Source organism: Aptenodytes patagonicus, chromosome 2, assembly GCF_965638725.1.
Source record: "Aptenodytes patagonicus chromosome 2, bAptPat1.pri.cur, whole genome shotgun sequence".
Lineage (NCBI taxonomy): Eukaryota > Metazoa > Chordata > Aves > Sphenisciformes > Spheniscidae > Aptenodytes > Aptenodytes patagonicus.
Genome location: NC_134950.1, coordinates 22,288,503 through 22,310,760, shown reverse-complemented (window position 1 = coordinate 22,310,760; position 22,258 = coordinate 22,288,503). Strand labels below are relative to the sequence as shown.

Sequence of the window (22,258 nt, the reverse complement as noted above, 5' to 3'; positions counted from 1 at the left end):
AGCCTTTTTTCCCCTAATTGCAATATAACAAGGGTAAAGCTGCTGAGGAAATACATTCTAGGGAAAAGTAATGTTTTCTGAGCAGTTTAACTTGCCTATGGAGGCATGAGGAGATGGTGGTATCTACATCTTGCAGATTTGTTTCCCCTTTAGCGAGACATGAATCAGCAGAAAATTTGTCGACAATTTTCAGCTGAGCTCATATATTTCTTATTGTACAAGGGTTTTCCAAGATGTATCCTAATAACCAGTGAAAACAAGAGATTAAGAAAAAAAATTATGGGACCTTCCCTCAAATCATGCTTGATTTTGGAGGCCACCCTCTGATATCTATGGATTTAAGGACTTATAAAGTGGAATCATACAAAGATATATTTATATCCTGTTCTTGAGCAATTGTGTTACTCATGGTCCTTAGGCACTTCTGCTTAGAGGAATAAGCACTCACCAGATGGCCCATGTGTCAATCCAGCTGTTCTCTTCAGCATGAATTCCTTTCAAGGTGCTGTGTCCCAGGACAAATTTGGTGAAAGTCATATTTAATTTCTCTATTTACATAAAGAAAGTAGGATTAAGGGGGAAGTTCATATCTCTGTTCTCAAACCATCAGGTATGCTGAAATACTTGGGCTTTTGGGGTGAAATAAAGTGTAATGAAACAGAAATTCTGCAGTAAAAAAAGATGGTTGCCTTTCCATCTTTTTTTATTTGTTTTCGTTTTTATGAGAGACCCAAGGACTAAAAACAAATGATAGAAATGTAGTTTAAAATCCAGATTAAATGAGAACTCTTTAAAATGTGTATTGTCTGCCTTCCTAGCTTGTGTTTGCAAAGTAACATCTCAAAGAAGCCCAAATTAGGTAGAACAATCGGAGACAAAAGAGGATTTCTTAAAACGGAAGTCCTGCCTTGTTACCCTCTTTGAAAAATAAGCTGTTGCCTGGATAGCAGGACTGTATGAAGTGCAAGAGATTTTGAGTGCAGTGGTGACAGAAATGGCATGTGAACCACTTGAGGAACAGAAACAAATACAGGAAGCAGACTTTGATACTGTTTGTCCAACGTAAGTAGGATTTACTAGAGTTAGAAGACCAAAAAGGCCCAGAAACAGAATTAAGAGTTATCACTGAAACTGAACCCATTGAACAAGTGAGTTAACTGCAGGCAGGCTTGCCAGTTTGTCCTAACAAACATGCTGGAGTTCACCAGGAGATAAAGCACTGGAGATACCGTTCAATGCAATTGCACAGTAGATTGTGAAGCCCTGGACACTTGCATTTTTGTAATCACCCTGACTTGAACAGCTCAGATATTTTACAGCGAACAGTATCCATGATGATGCATCTTCAGGAGACTTGGCACAGTGTTCTGGAATGCTAAAGGATTGCTGATCTCTATTTTAAATAGATTTTCTTCCTTCTGTATAAGGCAATCAAAAAGTTAGTCTGTGGCAGTTAAAAAGATGCTGGGAAGTTTGAGAAGATCTTCGTCATGAGTTTGTTACCCACCATCACAAAGCCAGACTGTGGACCTGTTTCTCTAAAGTGAAACTTGGTGACTGACTGTCCTGTTTTAAATAGCAGTTAAAAATCGGGAGAAGGTCAGCAGTACGAAAGGGAATTTGGATAGCAAATGTTTCAATAAATCTTAGAAAAAGCTTTGTTTTATTTTCTGTTTTGCCTGCTTTCCTGAATTACTTTCATGTCAGAAAAGGGGGACTGACTGATTGTTGGACATCCTTCTACCTTTACTTCTCATTAAAGGGTTCTTCTTTTGCAGCTCTTATTTATTTACCTTCATATTATGTAGGCTCATATTTCTTTAAGATCTTTGCTTTTGTTCAAAAATTGTTGGGAATATTCTGGCTACATGAGAGCATTCCATGGTTCACCTATAACTTGTTAAGGCATGTTGGAATCATCAGATTGTGTAACAAGGTGAAGTCCATCCACAGGACACATGAGATTTTCTATTCATTCCAATTTATATAGTCAGTTATAGCTGTTTCTCCATAGCCGTATGTTATACCTGGATCTCTCTTCTACCTCATTTAATCTGTCAGAATCAACAAGAACCATGGAAAAGATCATCTTACTTTAATATTCAGACTAAGAAAACTCCTCTTAAAAACCTTAGTTACTTTCCTTGATAGATAATAGAAATGTTATCTTCATTTTTAAAGTCGATGTTTAGTTATATAGTACATGAGCCATACTACCGAAGGATGCAGGCCAGTGGTGGTAGCCTCTTGTTATTATGAAATGTCGTGTCCCAGAGTGCTGTTCCAATGACTTGATGATTTGAAGTAGAAGATCTCTCTATGAGTAGTGACTTTAAGGTAGCTTTTGATGAGATATTATGAGACACCTGCTTGGCCATTATAAATCTTATATTTTCACTCCAGTGTGTAACACATCTTGGATTGCCTTTTAAGAATTTTTTTGAGGTGATGCTTAGAATTGTTCCTGTGTTGTTTTACTTGTCTTTTACTTTACCTTAAACAACAGATTTTTACCCACTGTGTTTTTCATAGGAGAGATGGGATTTTAAAAAGTGTCTTTGTGATTTTGAACAGTCTGTGGAATAATGTGGTAACTTCATATACCCCAGCAGAAAGTTTGCAGTGCTCTCTCCTTTCAAAATTTGTAAAATTTGGTCCTGACATAAAGAAAGATTAAATAAGAACACTTAGTTCCCTAGACTGGATGAAGCTATCTTTGCAAATTAATTCTGCATCAATAACAGCTTGATTTCAGAACAGATATCAGTGCAGCTGAAATTAGAGATTGTCTTGATCTTCCAAAAGTCATATTGTATGAAAAAGAACAACAGAATAAGAGACTACTTGGTGTTTTGAAACTGACTTCAGGAACAGATTTTTTTGTAGGAAGACAAACTTGTTGACAAGCTAATTCTCAAGCTCACTAAAAGACCCAAATACTTCTTAACAGCTGCCTTACTGCTTTCTACTTTACCAAATATTTGCAGGTCCTGTAAGTTCTCCTTGATGTAATCCGAGAATATTTTCTAGTGCTCTCCTATATTTATTTCATATTGTGCACTTAAGGAGTTCTTAAAAAAGTTGCACCATATGCCAACATATGTGAAGCAGATGATTTTTTGTCTTTTGATTTGGCTTGCCTTCGGACTACCTCCCTCTAGATTTCCAGTTGTCCTTAGACAGTGATCCATTGGTGGCTTCTGCATTACTGCTGCCCTTGCAGTTTCTTCTTCAGATCCTGGATCACCTTGACCTGTAGGATGACAGAGTAATTTGGGTTGGAGGGGACCTCAGGACCTGTCTAGTCCGACCCCTAGCTTAAAATAGGGTCAGCTGTGAGATCAGTACAGGTTGCTCAGGGCCTTATCTGGTCAGGTCTTGAAAACATTCAAGGATGAAAACTGCACAACTTCTCTGGGCAACTTGATCCACTGCTTCACTGTACCTATGGTAAAAATGTGCCTTCTTATACCTGTCAGAGCTGCTGTGAATTGCTTGGCTCTGTCTCTTTGACATCTTTCCTGTACGACCTGGCAGGCTGCTGTTATGTACTCCCAAAGCCATCACTTCTCCAGGCAGAACAAGCCCAGCTCCCCCAGCCTCTCCTCACAGGGCAAATGCTCTAGCCCCAACCATCTCGGTGGCCCTCCAATAAACTCATTGTAGTTTATGGATATATATTCCTGTACTTTGGGTCTCAAAACTGGATACAATATTCTAGATGCGGTCTAATGAGTGCTGAGTAAAGGGGAATAATCATTCCCCCTTGATCTACTGGTTATGTTCCAGTCAACACAACCAAGGCTGCCTTTCTTTGCTGTCAGGGCCCACTGCTGACTTGCTTGATCTTTTTCATTGTTCAGTTTTTACTTACTAATTTATCAGTAGGATGCTGTTTGCAACATGGTTTAGTCCTGTAGTGAAGTCAGTTTAGGAACTCCTTTGTAAGACTGTATATGTGAGCACTGGTTAGTGAAATAGATAAATAGATGGCACCAAACCACTAAGGGAAAGATGTGAGAACTTTTGAAATAGTTTTTTTCACATTCAATAGAAATATGGATGTTTCTGGGGAAGATTATGGAGCGGTTCATCTTGAGGGTGCTCACAAGGCATGAGCGGGACAACCAGGGGATCAGGCCTAGCCAGCACGGATTCATGAAAGGCAGGTCCTGCTTGACCAACCTGATCTCCTTCTATGACCAGGTGACCCGCCTAGTGGATGAGGGAAAGGCTGTGGATGTGGTCTACCTGGACTTCAGCAAGGCCTTTGACACCGTCTCCCACAGCATTCTCCTAGAGAAGCTGGTGGCTCACGGCTTAGACAGGTGTACTCTGCGCTGGGTCAAAAACTGGCTGGACCGCCGGGCCCAGAGGGTTGTGGTGAATGGAGTTACATCCAGTTGGCGGCCGGTCACGAGCGGTGTTCCCCAGGGCTCAGGTTTGGGGCCGGTCTTGTTCAATATCTTTATCGATGATCTGGATGAGGGGATCGAGTGCACCCTCAGTAAGTTTGCAGATGACACCAAGTTGGGCGGGAGTGTTGATCTGCTCGAGGGTAGGAAGGCTCTGCAGAGGGACCTGGACAGGCTGGATCGATGGGCCCAGACCAATTGTATGAGGTTCAACAAGGCCAAGTGCCAGGTCCTGCATTTCGGCCACAACAACCCCATGCAGCGCTACAGGCTTGAGGAAGAGTGGCTGTAAAGCTGCCTGGCGGAAAAGGACCTGGGGGTGCTGGTTGACAGCTGGCTGAACATGAGCCAGCAGTGTGCCCAGGTGGCCAAGAAGGCCAATGGCATCCTGGCTTGTATCAGAAATCGTGTGGCCAGCAGGAGTAGGGAAGTGATCGTGCCCCTGTACTCGGCACTGGTGAGGCCGCACCTCGAATACTGTGTTCAGTTTTGGGCCCCTCACTACAAGAAGGATGTTGAGGTGCTGGAGCGTGTCCAGAGAAGGGCAACGAGGCTGGTGAGGGGTCTGGAGAACAAGTCTTATGAGGGGCGGCTGAGGGAACTGGGGTTGTTTAGCCTGGAGAAAAGGAGGCTGAGGGGAGACCTCATCGCTCTCTACAACTACCTGAAAGGAGATTGTAGCGAGGTGGGTGTCGGTCTCTTCTCCCAAGTAACAAGCGATAGGACGAGAGGAAATGGCCTCAAGTTGCGCCAGGGGAGGTTTAGATTGGACATGAGGAAAAATTTCTTTACTGAAAGAGTGGTGAAACATTGGAACAGGCTTCCCAGGGAAGTGGTGGAGTCCCCATCCCTGGAGGTATTTAAAAGACGAGTAGATGAGGCACTTAGGGACATGGTTTAGTGGACATGGTGGTGTTGGGTTGACGGTTGGACTCGATGATCTTAGAGGTCTTTTCCAACCTCAATGATTCTATGATTCTATGATTCCTTTTTACCAACATGTTTCAATTGGTGACTTGACTTTATTGGAGATTAGGATGGTTTAGAAGGTGGGTTTTGCAAATCAGGTTGCAGTCAGTTCTTTTTATTCAAGGTAGAAGTAGATTAGAATGTTCTGAATAATGGGAAAAAATTATGTTGGATAAGGAATGGGAGTAAGGAATAGATGTACAGGGAACCACTGTACATCCAGCTAGATTTACTGGTTCAGGCACTGTACTGTTCAGAAGTAGCAACACCATGTGTAGCTCTCTCTTTTTTGCTAATGCAAGACAAGAATGCCAAGAGAGGCACAGTAGGGCCAGGGTCAGGAGATCAAGGGGTGCCTAATGCAAAGCAAGACCTGGCTGAAGGGATAACAGGGTTGGAACAGTGCCAATGGGACTCCTCAGAAGCAAAATATGGGGCTAAGAAAGCAGGATCCAAGAATTAGGACTAAAAAGGAGGAAGACAGGATAGGATCCAGGACTACAAAGCAGAAGTCAGGATCAGCAGCCAAGAATGAGTCTGAGGTAGAACTTGTTGCAGCTCCATATTGAGAAACCCAAGACAGCTGTGGCACTTATTATATACCTAATACCAGGGCAGTGCAAGAATTAATCTCCCTGGTCAGTCCTTAAATCTTCCAAGAGACTGATGGATGCCATGTGCAGCTGATAGCTAAAGCAGGGCTGGCAGAGGCTGACCTGGTTAGCTGTACCTCAGTTGCCTTGATGGAGCCTGACAGGAGTGACAAATGTAAGCACAGATTATTGAGTTGGCTAAGTATGGATTACATGCAAGGGCAGATTCATCATAGCCTTCATCTTGGGTTTGTGTGTATGCAAGCTACAGATAAACATATATTCTCTCTATGTATTCATTTGTATATGGTATTTTGTAAAAATTACTTACAATCTTTTGCTTTATATAAATGTAATGCTATTGTTGTAAATATTAGTAAGTATTCAGTTTTATTTTTAATGGTAGACTTCATTAGGCAGCCATTAACAAAGGTTTTAGAAAGAATCAAACAATCCAATAACATTCATTCAAATGATGTGTAGTAACTAAAATTTGCAATGCCTTTAGAGGCTATGAACTTGCACCGAAAGCTACAGTTGAAATTACAGAACATTTCTTACAATTGCTGTGCTCTGGCTGCTCGAGAGCTTTTGTCAGTGAGGCAAAGAACTATTGAAATAGTCCAGAATGGTTCTTTAATCTTCTTATAGTAGCACAATGGACAATTGTCTGAAACATCTTCCTAACCTTTTGATCAGTAAAAACATTGACCAGATTTGCATGTTCCTATGTATAGGCTAACAAATAAAAACTGATGAGTAAACTATAAAAAAGACAAAAAAAGATAATAAAATAGAAAGATGGTTGGAAATCACTGACAATTTCAGTTGCCTGGACAACTGCATGACTGTATAGTCCAAGATGGAAGACTGGTAGCAATAGATTAAAGCAATATGAAACACTTTAAAACTCCCTTTGAATTAGAAGTTCCAAAACAGTTTCTTTCAAGAAATAAGTATCAGAGCAGTTGTAGCTCTATGTGGCCTGTCAGTCATATAGTGGTAGTTCACAAAGAGGTCAAAACGTTTGCAGAGGTTGTTGCATTAGGAAGCAGAGCAGGTATTTGTTTTTCAGCTTCAATAATCTTGAATTTGTCACTACAGGAAAGTAATCTATTGCAGTTACAAGGTATTGGCACAAACACCTAGCTGTCACTTTGTTAGGGTCTTCAGCTGATTATTTTACTAATGCAGAGGAAAGGGCTTTTAGAAACTTTAAAACTTGTTTGATAGAATCTGTAATAATGAAATTTATCCCATTCTTCAACACAGCAAAATAGGACAAAATCATCTTACTAATAAAAATACAAAAGCGACTTTTAATCAACTCCTCTGCTTGCAGCAGACTTCCTATTGTTGAAACAGTTTGAAGAGGCTGGATACTCTTACTGCTGTATGGGTCATAAAAGTCCAGAATGCTGCCTATATTATATGAGTCTTGATTGGGTTGGAAATGAAAATTTAACCTTATTCCAATAAAAAAGACATATATATTCCAGCACAGGGAAAGTCAGGAGATAATTTTCCTACTGCCATGGCTGTTATTTAAAAAATAAAAAATAAAACAAAAACAAAACCAGTATTTAATTAACCTGCATAGTAGGCAGGTACACTTCACCACAGCCTGGACCTCCTGATTGTCCAAACCAAGGGAGCTATCAGTGCACATGAAGCTCCCTTACTGTCCTTGTGCCCATGTTTTCTTCTGAGGGAAATTGGAGCATACAGGGTAGTTGCTGGATCTGATGATCCAAACCTGTGGCCGTGCTACAGCCAGGATCCAGCCACGGGGGCTGCAGTCCCCCAGCAGTGTGCATTCAGATGGTACAAACTCCTACAGCACAGTACATAGGGACAGCAGTGGAGAGGGATGGGTAATGGTAGCAGTGTTTCAGATATAATGGGTGGATGGCATTTGGTTAATAATGACCTTTTCAGTCTAATAATTGATCTTATCATACAGTTGGTGACATTTAGAAAAAAAGAAAGTGAAATTTGGAGGAAGAAAACAAGGAAGTATATGAAATATATGAAGATGTAATGCCTTGGGGCAACTTTAGCCACACAAAAACTGAAGAAAGAATAGTGCAAAATTGTGCAAAAATGGTTGCGTTTTACAGTTTCAGAGTATATGACATGAAAAACTGGAATACTTTTTAAAAATCAATATTCACACAATGGAAGTGCCATTTTACTTTGGAGGCAGAGAGCAAAGGAGCACTTCAGAAACTGCCTTATACAGAACTGCAATTTAAGAAACAAATGTAAAACTGAAATGCCAGCATGGCTTCTGTGAGAGAAGCAATATGGTTCCTTTTATCTTCTGTGCTGCAGTTACTGAAACACTAGCATGCAATACACTCACTATTATAATCCATTTCCTAAACAAAATTAAGTCAGATATAAGGTCAAAAGTAGACCTCAGCAGCAGAATAAAGAGCAATTTGGAGCAGAGATAATGCATGAGTATGAGGTATCTGAGCTTTGTCCAGCAAGAAAGACAATTTAGTTTCAGTTTCTAGATGTTACTTTGGTAGGCAGCTAGCAGATGCTGAGACTGTAACTCAGACAATGTGTAAATAAAACTTTTAAAAACAAATATTGTATGTTAAGACATTCAAATTTATTGAAAGGATCAATTAACTTTCCCAATTTCAAATCTAAAACATCCTGAAATAGTAAGGGTCAAAGAATATTTCTGTGCCATCTGACCCAGTTGAAAACATTTGATGGGAAGTACTTTTACATACAACTGAGAAAAAAGAGACAAGGTAATAATCTGATGATCTTTTTTCACATTATAGTTCTGAAATGATTTACTTTTAAGTTGCTCTTCTTGCCATAGCAATTCTCAATCTTCACCATATATCACTATATTATTACTATTGCATTAGCTTTAAAAAAAATACGATTGTTTTATTTATGAAAATGTCTGATTTGTTATATACAGCACACTGCTGTGAAAAATGTATTTTAAGAACTGATGTTCTCCAGGTGTGGAAGTGAAACAGATAAAATCAAACCCATAGGTTTTTGAAACTTTCAGTGTGCTGCAGAATGACTCTTCAGAATAACTTTGTGCAATGCTGAAACCGTTGCTGCTCCATGTTGCTTGCATGTATTTAATTTAGAAGGGCTCATTTCCATGGACTCCTTGGCAAGCTCAGTGTGGGATCTGCAGGTTGAGGTCTGTTATTCTATGAATCACCACAAGTAATTATCTATCCCCTAATTGGAATGTAATTAACAATTCCATCAATGATTTACATCTGACGCTATGGTCTATCTTATTTCCCCAAAGGATAGCCACATTAGGTCTGTAATGCTAGCGGTGTGTCTACCCTGAGGTCACTAGCCACTGTCAGTACGACAGCTGTTTATATAGGCATACACGACTTGGCTGTACATTAGCTCTGTTGGGAGCCAGTGGCAGCGTAGTCTTGGCATCACAGGGTTCGTCATGGCAAGTACATCTGCCTGGGAGCCTCGGCAAATACTGAAGGCCTGAGGGCAGCTCTGCGTTGCCTTTTCTATAGTGCGTGGTGGTAGTCCAGTACACCAGGCTGTACTTCTCAGTCTTCGTAGGTTTAGGCTAAATCAACACAAACTACACTCATAACTTTGTCTTCAATGCAGAATTATTCTAGGGAGTGTTAGGTGGGTGGAACTGAATAGGTAGGACTCAATATATACACATTTCACTAGGCATAGTTATTTTTTTCTTCTTCAAAGGGCTAAGTAGTTGCTCTTTTAAAAGGAGTTGCTGAAAAAGAACAATCCTTTTATTCTGGTATAATGTTCCATTATTTCTGATGATCAGGACAGCTGCTTAATCATTGTTTTTATGTTCCCAAATGAACATATCAATAATAATAGGTACTGTCTTCTTTATCAAGCAAAAATATTAATGGCATCAATAAAAACAGTCAGTAAATATTACAACATTTAAATGTTGTAATCACAGAGCTACTCTGTGAGTTTGTGGCTGGCTAAGTGCACTCTCACACTTAAAGGCTGGGGAGGGCTTGAGTGGTTTGTCAATGAACACAAACACTGTAAATTAGCACAGATCAGGAAGCCAGCTGCAGCGTGTGCAACCATTTTACATAAGCGTGCAGTTCAGCCTGTGCTTGGTCACTGTCTGCAACAGGTGTACAGTGTAACCTGCACAAGCATTTTTTCTTGCCTTTATTTCATTTCCCCATCTTAAAATGGGCAAAATAGCTTACGATTTCTAAGTGTAAAATTCATTTATGGTAAACAGGCACTCAAATGCTATTCTGAAATGCTATTTAGACACTGCAAAGTCTTTCACAATATTTCCCAGTGTAATATTCCTTGCAAGAGAACAGAAGCAAATGATCTATGTACTTCATGAAAGACAGTTATTCTAAAACTATAAAAAAGGGACAAAGTTGATAGCCAAACCTGGACACCCTTCTTTTCTGCAGGACTACACAGGTCTGCCACTTTACATTATGAATTATTTTCTCCAGGTGGCTGAGTCCAATGTTGCTACCCCAAGAGTTCAACAAGCCACTGATGTATTATGCGGATTATTTTCTTCCATTGTTTTCTTTCAGTCCTGTCTGTGCTGCTCGTCACATCTTTCCATACTGTCTTCTTTCCATGTCAGCCAGTTACCTGGTGATCATTGACAATTCATCTTGCAGTACTATTTTTCTGAAAAGATTATCAATAGTAACCCATCAGATTTCTGTATACACAGAAATGTCTGTATATGAAGAGGAGAGGGAAAAACACCTTTCTGCTATTTATTATATCTGCACATAATGCAATGCAGAGTGGCACAGACTTAGCATTAATTTAGAGCTAACTTGTGTAACAAGAACAAATAACCATAATACTTTGTTCAGATCTAACTTGAATACCTCTGCACAACACTGCTTTATATTGTATGGGCTTATTGCTGATCACCAGTCACCTGCCAGTTCCGTGTTTGGAATATACTGTTAACAAGCTCAAACACTATTGTAATTTTTTAGTTTCTGAGGCATTTGTACATTGTCAGTACAAATTATCTCTAGTCCTGTCCTATCCTTTCAGACTTCCCAGCCCAGCAGTTCAGCAAGATGTGTGGTTTGCTTGCACAGCTACATCGCTTTGTCTTTTGGTTTGATAATCTCATCTATCTATTTACTTTAAAAAAAAAAATTGTTAACATTTGTCAGCTAGAAGTTCTTGTAAATAGGCTAGGCCCCAAAAGAGACACATATTTTATAGACAGCATGAAGCACATTCTGTCTCCTGTTCAATCTTTCATGAGCTCAGTAATCATGGGCAAGTCACTAAGTCTCTCTGCTTTGCTTCATGCACTGGTGAAACAGTTGTGGTAAGAATATTCCTTGATGGTTTAGATGTCTTTGCTAAGGTTTGCGAAACCTTTGGAAGAGCTGGAAGTTTTGTACAAGTCACTCTATGGAGGAAGCTGAGGAGCTAATAACTTGAATGGGATAGCAAAGCAGAGTAAAATTAATAGAAACCAAGACATAACCTGTATTCTGTATCAGCTAAGAACTTCATTATAAAAATTCAGGCAGTCTGGTGACAAAGGCAGTTTAGATAGCATCAGGGACCAGCTCCATAGTTGATTTGTGGTAATATGTCACTGACAACATCTGTGTCTTTGTCCCTTTCCTCTTACAGTATCGGTCAGGACGGGATCCTCAGCGAGGCTCAGACAATGTTTCCAATAAGTCTTCAGACAGTGATGTCAGTGATGTGTCTGCTGTGTCACGGACAAGCAGCGCTTCACGTTTCAGCAGCACAAGCTACATGTCCGTCCAGTCAGAGCGTCCAAGAGGAAACAAGAAAATAAGGTGAGCACGAGGAGCTGTAGTGCCAGCCATAGTCGTGTAATTTAAGTAACTGAATGTTTGTCAATATTTGTGTTTGAAATTAATATTTTGCCTAGGTGAAAATTTGCAAAATACTGGTTTAAATGTCTTCTTCATCTAATGCTTTTTTCAGTCTTCATGGTATTTGTTTTTAGCCAAGTTTTGTCATCTTGGGTTATACTAACATACACTAAAATAACAAACATATGCTGTCAGCAAGCATCAGACACACTTAGATTTGCACTTTCTGAAAACCATTTTGTAAAATACTTAATACGGCTGAAAAGACAGTTTAACTTGAAAATTTGTGCCAGCAATGTCAGAGGCATCTTAATTTCCTTTTAAACTAGAGCTGCTGAACTTTGATAGAAGTCTTATTTAATACTTACACAGACCAATTCAATTTATTTAATACTTACACTAGTCCAATTTAACTGTAGGCATACAACCATTGAACTACTCTTCAACAAGATGTACATAGTGTATCTGTGAGCAAAACACAGCATCTCCTTTGCCTGCTCCCTGTGCACACTCAGAGGAGCTTTGGCTGTAGAAGGAATGAAAGATTGTTTTTCTTGGAAGGTGTAACCCAGCTGCATCTCTCAGCAAAAATCAATGTCAGCCTATATTAATTCTCAGAAAATTGTCCTCTTGAGAGAAATGGTGTGTTTGAAAAGATTGTTTAAACATCTGCTTATATGAGCATTGTTAGGACCACATTGTTTCTGTCATACAGTTATGTATACATTTCTAAATGTGATGTATTGCCATGCAACTTTTATTCGAAGAGGGACTTAGAGGCTGCCCTAAGAAAACGTCCCAAGGTTCTCTAGCGTAGGCTGGTGTCTTAGCCAGCATGGTTTAACATATGACTGCTTCCATCTTTTAGTTTTTATTTCATTTCTTTTGCATTTCCTTTCTTGTGAGTTCATGCATGCTTTTCTCCATGACCTTAACTTTAATTTATTCTTTTCTTTTTTCTTTTTGCATGCCTTTTTCAATTTTTGTTGACTTCAGAAGGACAAGGGATATAGAGGGAAAAAAAGAGGGAGGGCTGGAAGGGGATGAACAAGATGGAGTATTTCCTGAGGAGGAAGAAAAAGAGGAGGAGGAGGAAAAAGCAAAGGAGCAAGAAATTAATGAAAAAGGGGAAGGGCAAGAGGTGACAGAAAACTGTGATAAGGAGGAAATCAAAGGATCAGGGCATGATGAAAAAGCTCAAGAAGACCAAGCTGAGGAAGGGAAAGAGGATGACAGGTAAAATATACTTCTGTTTCTACAGACCTATTCTTCTTCCTCCTGTACCAGGACCTTACTTGTCTTCCCTTTTTTTTCCCTTTGCTTGGCTTATTGTCTATGTTCTCCGCACCTTTTTTGCTTTCAATCATGATGCTTTCATATTTAAGCAAGTTTCACTCTCAACTTCAGTGAACTTGTTCTGCATATCAAATGATGTAGCACACTAACTTGACTCATTATTATGCATGCAACTACAGCATATTATTTTTTAAATTGGTTTAGACTAGAGTTTGGGTTTGACTATAATAAACAATAGAAATTGTAAGATTCCTCATTGTATTCCCTGCTTGAATTATTATTTCAGGGAAAAATCTTTTGTTGAGTGATATCTCATCAGTATCAAAAACATCTTTGCTTTCATTTGTGGCAGTACTAAAGAAGAGAATTTTGAATTTTTTTTTCATAATCCTCTTTGTGTAGGCTGATAAATGTGCATATTGATTGACAATCGATGTGGATAAGCAAAGTCTTCCCTTTGTTTTTGTTCCATGTGAATAACTATTGTGGGTTGCTGTATTGTGGAGGGGTCATGTACCTCTGCTGCTGTATTGTGTCCAGAAAAGTTTCAGCACAATTGGCTGTGGTTTTATCAGATAATATTCTAGATTTATACATTTTACCACAATTCCTTTGAACCATGACTTTTCATGTAAATGAGTGACATTTTGTATTGCAAAATCATGTAATTTGCATTAAGAGAAATACAATATTCCTTCTTTCTTCATTAGCAAAAAATGACTTTGGGATTTGCTGAATATTCTTGAACCCCTTCTCACCTACACAAGAATGGCAGAAAATCTCAAAAAAACCCACTTTCTTTTAACTTGCTAATTTTGCACTACCTATAGATAATTTATGCCTGCAAAACTGTGCTCATATGTATTAGGGTAAGCGCAGAGCACTCTATGGCAATCCACTTTCTTCCTTTGCTACAAACTTATATGTGTACATGCCGGTACATACACACACATGTGAACATGCACAGAGCAAAGGTGATACAAAAAGAGAATCAAAATGCATAGTGTTCAGTCAGGGGTGGTATGGGCCAATACAGCCATACTACTGCTTTTATACTTTAAGTGCCACCACTCCTTCACTCATGTGAGCGCATTTTAGAATTCAGCAAAAGCAGTTTAGAAAGAGCTGTCTTTAAGACTGCCTTGGCATACATGTTCCAGGGACTGCTAAATGGTAGTGTGGGAAAGGATGTTTTAAAGACCTTTTTCTCTCCCGGCTGCCACTAAATTCCCAGTTTAATGGATCTGGAAGTCCTGCCTCTCAAAAAGCATGACCTTATTCCTGGTTTCCAGCTTTCGCTCAGGTTAGTCTTCAGCCAAAAAGCTGTCCCTCACAGAAAGTAAAGTCGTCTTTGAGAAACAACTTCTTGTTCCCTATGCCAGCTTGTTCCTCTGCTTGTTAGCTGCTCTCTGCCTTCATGAAGAAGCGGCAAAAGTCAGGAGTCCCTACTTGATAGAGAAACAAGTTATTATTAAGTGACTGCTGTGCAGAGACTTTTGTTTGTGTTAGATTTTGGCTCCCAACGTGGAAATCAACGACCAGCATTATTTGCCCACTTTGCCCATTTTGACCACTTTTAGTATGTAAGTTGTCAATAAAAAGGAAAGTTTCTCTATATCCACCTTCCTTTCCCATGGTACAATAAGTGCTCATCTTTTTAGTATTGTCTGAACATTCTTCTAGGGTAAGAAGCAAACTGAAAAGCACAGATTGATTCTTATATACATACAGGTATATGTATATGTATAGATTTATATGCACACATAGTTGTGTATCATTAACGTATTGAAATATCATGACTTGTGTATTCAGTGGACAAACCCAAAGGCAGAATCGATCCTAAGCATCATTATAAATTCAGTGCCTTCTGCTTGCTTGTTTGGCAATTTATAAGATACCTTATGCCTGGCAATTTATAAGATACTTATAAGATAAGTTAACAACTTCAGCTTTCCAAAAAATGTTTTCAGACCCGCCACCAATATTAAACAATCACCAAAGCATCACTTAATAATTAAACTTATCAATAGGTATTTGAGAGACCCAACAGAACCAAAGCAGCCAGTTCATCCATCACAGAATAGTAGTAAATTATCATCTAGTTCCTGAGACCTTGGGCATTGAGAAAAGCTATATTGCAGATGGGAATTTTCAACATATATTTTTACTTCAGAGGTGCACCTTTAGTTGAACAGCAGTCGCCTTTCCTCTGGGCAATCTGGAACATAGGGGCTGCTCTTAATCACTCCACCGTCAAAAATTAGTTCTTTAGGGATACATCGTACCTCTTGATGTCACTGTGCTTATATACTTTATGGGTAACGGTAATAGTCACACTAAGGGCTTCAGTCTGCTGAGATCATAGGTAGGGTCAGTGTAACTTAAATGACCGTGAAGGCAGATATCCATCATGGATTCATCCCATACCTATTTTAAAGAGTCCCTCAGTGCAACAAACTGCATTAGCTTTTGGAGCACTGGAGCACAATAAATCAATAAATCTTTTTTGGCAGAAATAGCTGCAGCATCAGATTTTACCTTCATTAAGCCCTGTAAAACTAAACCTTGGCATATGGTTGGCCTATAGGGAAAACACAATTGTGTTCTTTCTTGGCAATACGTGTTAGTAAACAGAAAGCATGGATCAAGCTTCCCTGTTGTATTTTTTAAAGATTCCTTACGTACAGTTCTCTGACATTATTTCTTATTCCAGCTCCCTGATGGTATCAAGGACAAAAAAAAGCCATCTTAGATCTAATGTGTGAGCATTCATAATTTTTATTGCAGGAAATCTGTTTACGACTGCTCTAAATCTTAACCTTCCTTAACATTTCTTTACATATCAATCCTAAGCATTAATTCTGGTAGTCACGATAGTTTTGTTTTATCATATGAGTACACAACAGTTGTAATCACAGAACAGGATTTCATTGTGCTACACATTGTTGAAATACAGAAGAAAAATGCAACCTCTGTTCCAAGCACAGAGTCTAAATCATAAGATGACATACGAGTCCAGAGAGGGAACACATGAGAATTAAGAAATGTCCCACATGACAGTAGATAGTTACAATACTGGGTTTGGGACAGCTTGACAACAGAGAGTACTAAGGGGACATTTGAAGAAGGAAAATAAGATAGTTTTGTGAATGTTTCTGGAGAGCTCTTTTCAAGCATTAGAGGCAATGAGGAAAAAACATGAGGTGCTTCCTAAAAATGTATCAAGTGGATGATGGGCCAAGTCTGATGAGCAGCAGGAACTGATCTTTCAGTCTTGAATGTGAGAAGATAAATGTGATAAGGAACAACTGCTAAAATACTAGAAAATAAAGACGAATTATGTACAACTGGATAAAAGAGTATAGCTTTTTACTGATGTATGGAGAAAGATGACACAGCCAAATTGAAAGGCTATGAAACTTATCTTTCCTACAGTATCCTGGAAGGGGTTAGGGTAGGTAAATTGCCAGGGCTGGAGGAAAGCACTGGAGTAGCTGGCATCTGAAATGGTGAGAGAGTGAACAAAACAATTGGCTGTGTGGGTGGACAGAGAGGGTAGAGATGTGAAATGGAAAGCATGCGCAAGTCACACAGAAATGGACCTAATATGAAGCCTGAATTAAAAGGCCTGCCCAAATAGCAGGCCTGAATGACACGGATGATCCACATGGCTGGGAGAAGAAGCATAAGAGAGGTCTTGGTGGGAAATACTGAGTTGAGATCAGTGATTCACAAGGAGGTGCCAAAGAAAGAGGTTTTAGTGTAGGCAGGAGGATACAGAGGAAACGAGAGGGAGTTTTTATTGCAGAGGGGATAATGCTTTGATGTACTGTTGATGAAGGGATGATGTTTGAGGGATAGAAATAGAGGAGACAGCGCGACAGCCCTGTGGGACCATCACAGTTAACTGGGTGGGCAGAAAATTAGAATCTACTAGAGCACATTTTGAATGAAAGGTTAGAGAGAGAAAAAAATTGAGAGGCGATGACCTGTGGGAATGAAGGGAAGTAATATATTAAAGCATGGTTAATTGTAGCAAAACAAAGAAGAAAACAGTGTACTTTTGAAATCTTAAGAAATCATTAAAGACTTCGTCAGGAGTAGTTTCTACCGAATGCAAAAAGGGAAAGATAGTTGTTTGGAAAGGTTTTGAAATGTAATTGGAAAAGAAGAACTCAAGAGATTTACTTAAAACAACGTGTTCAATTAATTCAGAGATGAAAAGGAGAAAGGAGATGTGGCTGTAGTTGCAGAACTGATGAGAGCAAGACTAGAGATTCTACGTTACTTTCTAAAGGGATATGCTAAAGCATGTCTCTATAATTTGGGGAAAGAGCCAGTGATGACCAGGTGGCTGGAGGTAAGAATAAGGAAAGAGGCACGGGGGGAATGGAAATCAGAAGATCGCATATGATCACTTAGGCAAATCAAACAGTTGAGGAAGGGACCCAGTGAGAAATTTCTGCATCCATGACAGGGGCAAGGGGAGAGAAATGTATAAAGAGGAGAATGCAGAGACAGCACAGAAAAATCCGTCACGTGTTTTGCTATGTATCGGAAGAAATCGATGACATCCTGTGTGAAGAAAAGAAGTGAATGCTAAAGGACAATAGAAGAAACAGAGCTGATTAAGTAGGAAGATGACACAACTGAGGAAGGAGAATTTGTAGTAGAAAAAGTTAGTTGGGATGTAATTTCGCAGGGGCACTTGAAGATGCAAGAAACAGAGTGCAAGATGTAGTTTTAAGTAATGGATTTTTTCAGACACAAAACTTTTTCTCTTCCTAATGGTTCTTCATGCTCTCTGTGCCCTTTCCCTTGTTGGGTATAAAGATTGTTTCAAATTCACTTTCTAGTTCTTTTTTGTGTCATTCAGTCAAAAAAATCTTTAAAGAATTTAATTTGTAGGTTTTAAAACTGGTTCCTGATGAGTATTTGTTCCTTAGTTTTTCATTATATTGTAATCTTAGTATTTCAGTTTTTATGAGCCTTCCACTGTGATTGCAGCTATTATCAGTTAAATGCAGTGTTTTGCAAAGCTGGATGAAAAAGCATGTCGATTCAGTCTGTGCAAGCTCCTTCACAGGGGTGGAAGCCAGTAACATTTTTTGAAAATCTATATTCTGGTAAAAATTTCAAAAACTGTGCAAAAGATAACAAGCATCAAGAATCCATTTTTCAATGTGCATGGGCTGTTTGGTTTCTTAAAGCTATTTCAGAATGATTATAATGATTGCTCCAGCTGCACTACTGGATGAAAGGAGTTAATTGTGCCTAACCTTTCTAGCCAAACAGGCCATATGTTTGTAAGGGAAAGCTTTAGCCTGAGACTCTTTCCCCACTGCATGATTGGTCCTTTAGCAAAATTGCAGTACAGGCAGTTATGCTCCCAATAGCTCTAGCACTAGATAGATAGATAGATAGATAGATAGATAGATAGATAGATAGATAGATAGATAAGGTTCACCCAGTGTAATTTCTGCCATGGGGGGAGAGAGAACTTGGGTACAGCTATGTCAATGTTTATGTAATTTTTCAGGGAAAACATGTCAGCATGCAGTTTCCTGCAGCTCTTAATCCGAGATACTGGTGTAACACGTTTGGTGTAACATCACAATGAAGTGACCTTGCCATTCCTGGAATGAGAACGGCAGGTTGCAATACGACGTTCACCAGCTCTTTTCAGCTGCAAAATGTTTCGTTATTCAGGCAGCTGAGGCAAGTATGATGGACTGAGTCCTTGAACAAAAAGCAGCAACTTTATTTTGTGTCCCCCTAACATAACTCTTCTGCATACTTCTGACTAGATAAGCAGAGGGCTGCTTATGTATTGCCAGTCTGTGACTCTGAAATCAAAGGACCTAAACCAAACTTTTTTTCAGTAAGATTTCATTAGTATTATCGGGCTGTGTAGTGTCTGTTAGCAGTTTGTGGCAAATTCTTGTCCCATTTGAAGCATAGATTCAAACCCACTACTTTTTGATGTAAGTTTTTTAACTTTAGTATTCCACAGCGAAGCAAATCTTCAAAAGCTGTAAATTCATATAGCTACTGGGTCTGTAGCAACACACACAGTTAATAATTTTGCCATTTGTTTTTTTACACTTTCGTAGATGACATGCAGAAGAAAAATATCTGTGACTTCTGGAAAAATATTATGGAAAATTATACAAAATATCAGTGGTTCAGAAAGGAATTACATGAATTCAAAAATTTGTTGTGAAATCAGTACTGAGAGTAGAATACAAATCATTTAAGAAATCTAGCAAAGTCACCTGTTTCTAAGTTATTCATCACCATCTATCAAATCCTTGGAGACCCATTTTTTCGTGTTACTTTAAAGTACAAAAGATGTATAGACTCCTTTACAGCTAGTAAACTTATTTTGATCCACTGGGAAATAATAAAGTAATGAATTTGGAAGTACACATTATTAACAGGTGAACAGTGAAAATACCTCATTTGAAGCAGTCTGCAGCTTTGATATACGGTGCCCAGCAGGGAACTCTAGACATTTTTTCTTTGACAGCAACACAGTATCATTGAGACTGCTTCCCTCTCCATGAACTGCAGCCTGCACTTCAACCTCTGTTGAGTCAGCTCTGACCTGTGATCCAGAAAGCACTGATGGACTCCTGTTACAAGAGGTTATTTAAAAACAGTGCATCAGTAGTTTAAAAAAAAAAACACAAACAAACAGAGGTGCAGATGGAAAGCCCTGGAGACATGCAGGGAAGTAGGGATGAAGGGAAAAATTAAAATGAGGATTTGAAGAAAACCTAAATGTTGAAATTAGTTTTTGCACTATGTGTGTTAAAAAAGACTAATTTTCTGAAGATATTTAAAACTAGATTGAATCATAAGTTCTTCAATAGACAGACTTTTTTATCTCTATTTGTATAGGATTGAGCACAATGGGTCTGTGGACAAGAATAGCAATAGCAACAACTAAGTGTGGGGTAGAAACTTATAAAAAGAAGGAATTGAATGTTGAAGCCCATCAGGCTTTTCTTTCTTTGATATTATGATTCTGTGGTTCTGTCTTAGTGCTGTATGTTTTCACTAATTTTACCTGAGTATTATTTTAATAGAAAAGTGAAAAGATTCTGTAAAAATAAGATAGTTCCTTTTCTGATTCCTCTAAATCTACTTCCTTAAAAATAATTAATAAGCTTATCACTTAGCCTTCTAAGAAACAAACATAAACTCCTTGTTACCTCATAAAAGTATTTCTAAAACAGTTACTAGTTTTGTGCCAGTGCCTTTGAAACACATTGCCAGACCTGTCTGGCAAGTATGATATTTTAACGAAGGGTCAGGGGCTCAGTGATGGTCTTACTATTGCTTACTTAATACCTATTGTAAGATGATACTCCAGCAGTTTGACATGGCCTATCTATCTGATTTTAATGTTACTTGACCAAGCATCTGAACATTTTGGTTCAGTATTATCACTGTACCTGCATGGTGTTCGTACTCATCTTGGTCTATAAAGTCCATAAGGTGCTACCTAAACAAGCTGGGAGATGTGTCATCAGGTGGCCCCTAGTAGGAAATAAACCTATATATTTCCCTACAAATACCACTGGGAGCCTGGCGCTTCCGATTGTAGCCATAACATGAGCACGATTCCTATGGAGGCCCAAGGTAAACAAGAGGAGCCTTTGCTCCGAACGTGCATGGTGTGCAACGTGCACGTTGCCTCAGCAGGGAGTTCTGGGCATAGACCTGTCCTCCCCAGGTCAGAAAAACAAAGTTTGCAGACTTGTGTTCAGAAAGATGTAAGCCAAGTTTCCTCACAACATTTTCTTTTTATGATGGTCTTAAGTTTTCTGTATGCTTTTCTAATTTCCCCCAGAGGCCCAAAGTGACTCAAAGTCATTTTGTCAGTGACAGAAGTCAGACAGACAAGATCATGATGTCCCAGATAATGTCTCTTTGGTTGAGGTAATTATGGCTTCAGATCTCTTGCTCGTGTCCATTTAGCTTTCAGTCCCAGAAGATCAATTCAGAGAGATGCTATGGGTTTATGAGATGTTAGCAGTGCCTATTCTGACCCTGATTTTTTGGAGTCCTCAAGCAACCTGAATTTACAAGGAATGAAGGAAACATCAGAGTTGTTTTATTCTTTAGACGCCCGCTGCCACACACATACACGTAAGCGGTACAAGGAGCACGAGCATATCCACATTGTACAGTACTAATCAAAGCAATTCAGTTTTTCATGAGTGAAGTATAGATGCAGCTATAGTGAAATCCATATTGACTACAGCAATTTATTTAAATAAAGCCCTTTCGGGCCATCTGGCTCTTCCCTGTGTATTACATGATTTTTCCATTAATTCAGTCTCAGTAGTGTATCCTATCCAGTTCCTGCATGTCTATCTTTCAAAGTTTTCTAGCTATCAATGTGTTTTCTAAATAAGAAAATCTTCCTTATAGCTAATTTCAGTTTAGCAAGTAAAGGTGATAAATCATGGTTCCTCTTACCCTAAGGTAATATATGATGTCTCTTATCTCTACATATTTTTGAGAATTTCTGCCTCCAAGTCTGAAATTTTTCTCATTTTCCAGACTTGATTTTATATTATTTCTCTGGTGGTTTTAGGTCTTGGACACATAGTGGATTTAAAGTCTGGTTTATCATTTCACTGCTTGCTTTTCATTTCTTTTCAGCCCTTCAAGTAAAAAATCTGGGCAGCACTGAGCAAGCTTGCAGTATAGCTTGTGACTTAGTCAGCAGTGTTAATATAGAAAACAGAATGACCCCTCCCTTCCATCTCTGTTGGAAGACTGTAATTCAACAGTATGTTTGAATAAGCACATAACATTTAACTTTCAGATTAAGTACATGCAAGGTGCATTTCTGTAAGAAACACTCTCAATTAAATCAGGTTGCCCACTGTCAGTTTTAATTTGGCAAGCTTGTTGTTAACCTGCACTTACAAATGCAACTGCTTCTTTGCCGGGCTGGGTTAAAGAAGATGCTTTCTAAACTCAGAGATTTTGGTTGTTACTCAAAACTAACTCTGTCTTTGCTTAGAATTTACTTACTTTATTGCCATGCCTTCAGAGCTCATATGGACTGCTTGTATTTACAAATGAA

At 39.0% G+C, this 22,258-nt stretch overlaps 1 protein-coding gene across 41 annotated transcripts in view; it reads left to right on the top strand.

Moving 5' to 3' along the window:
- Window positions 1–22,258, top strand: part of RIMS2 (regulating synaptic membrane exocytosis 2) — a 515,547-nt gene that overhangs the window by 424,843 nt on the left and 68,446 nt on the right. For 28 of the 41 annotated variants that reach the window (XM_076329285.1, XM_076329287.1, XM_076329286.1 and 25 more), the window contains one exon: window positions 11,645–11,817. The exons of the other annotated variants lie outside the window; for them this stretch is intronic. In XM_076329285.1, coding sequence (XP_076185400.1) covers window positions 11,645–11,817 — 173 coding nt within the window. The remainder of the gene's footprint in view (window positions 1–11,644; window positions 11,818–22,258) is intronic. 41 annotated transcript variants of the gene reach the window in all.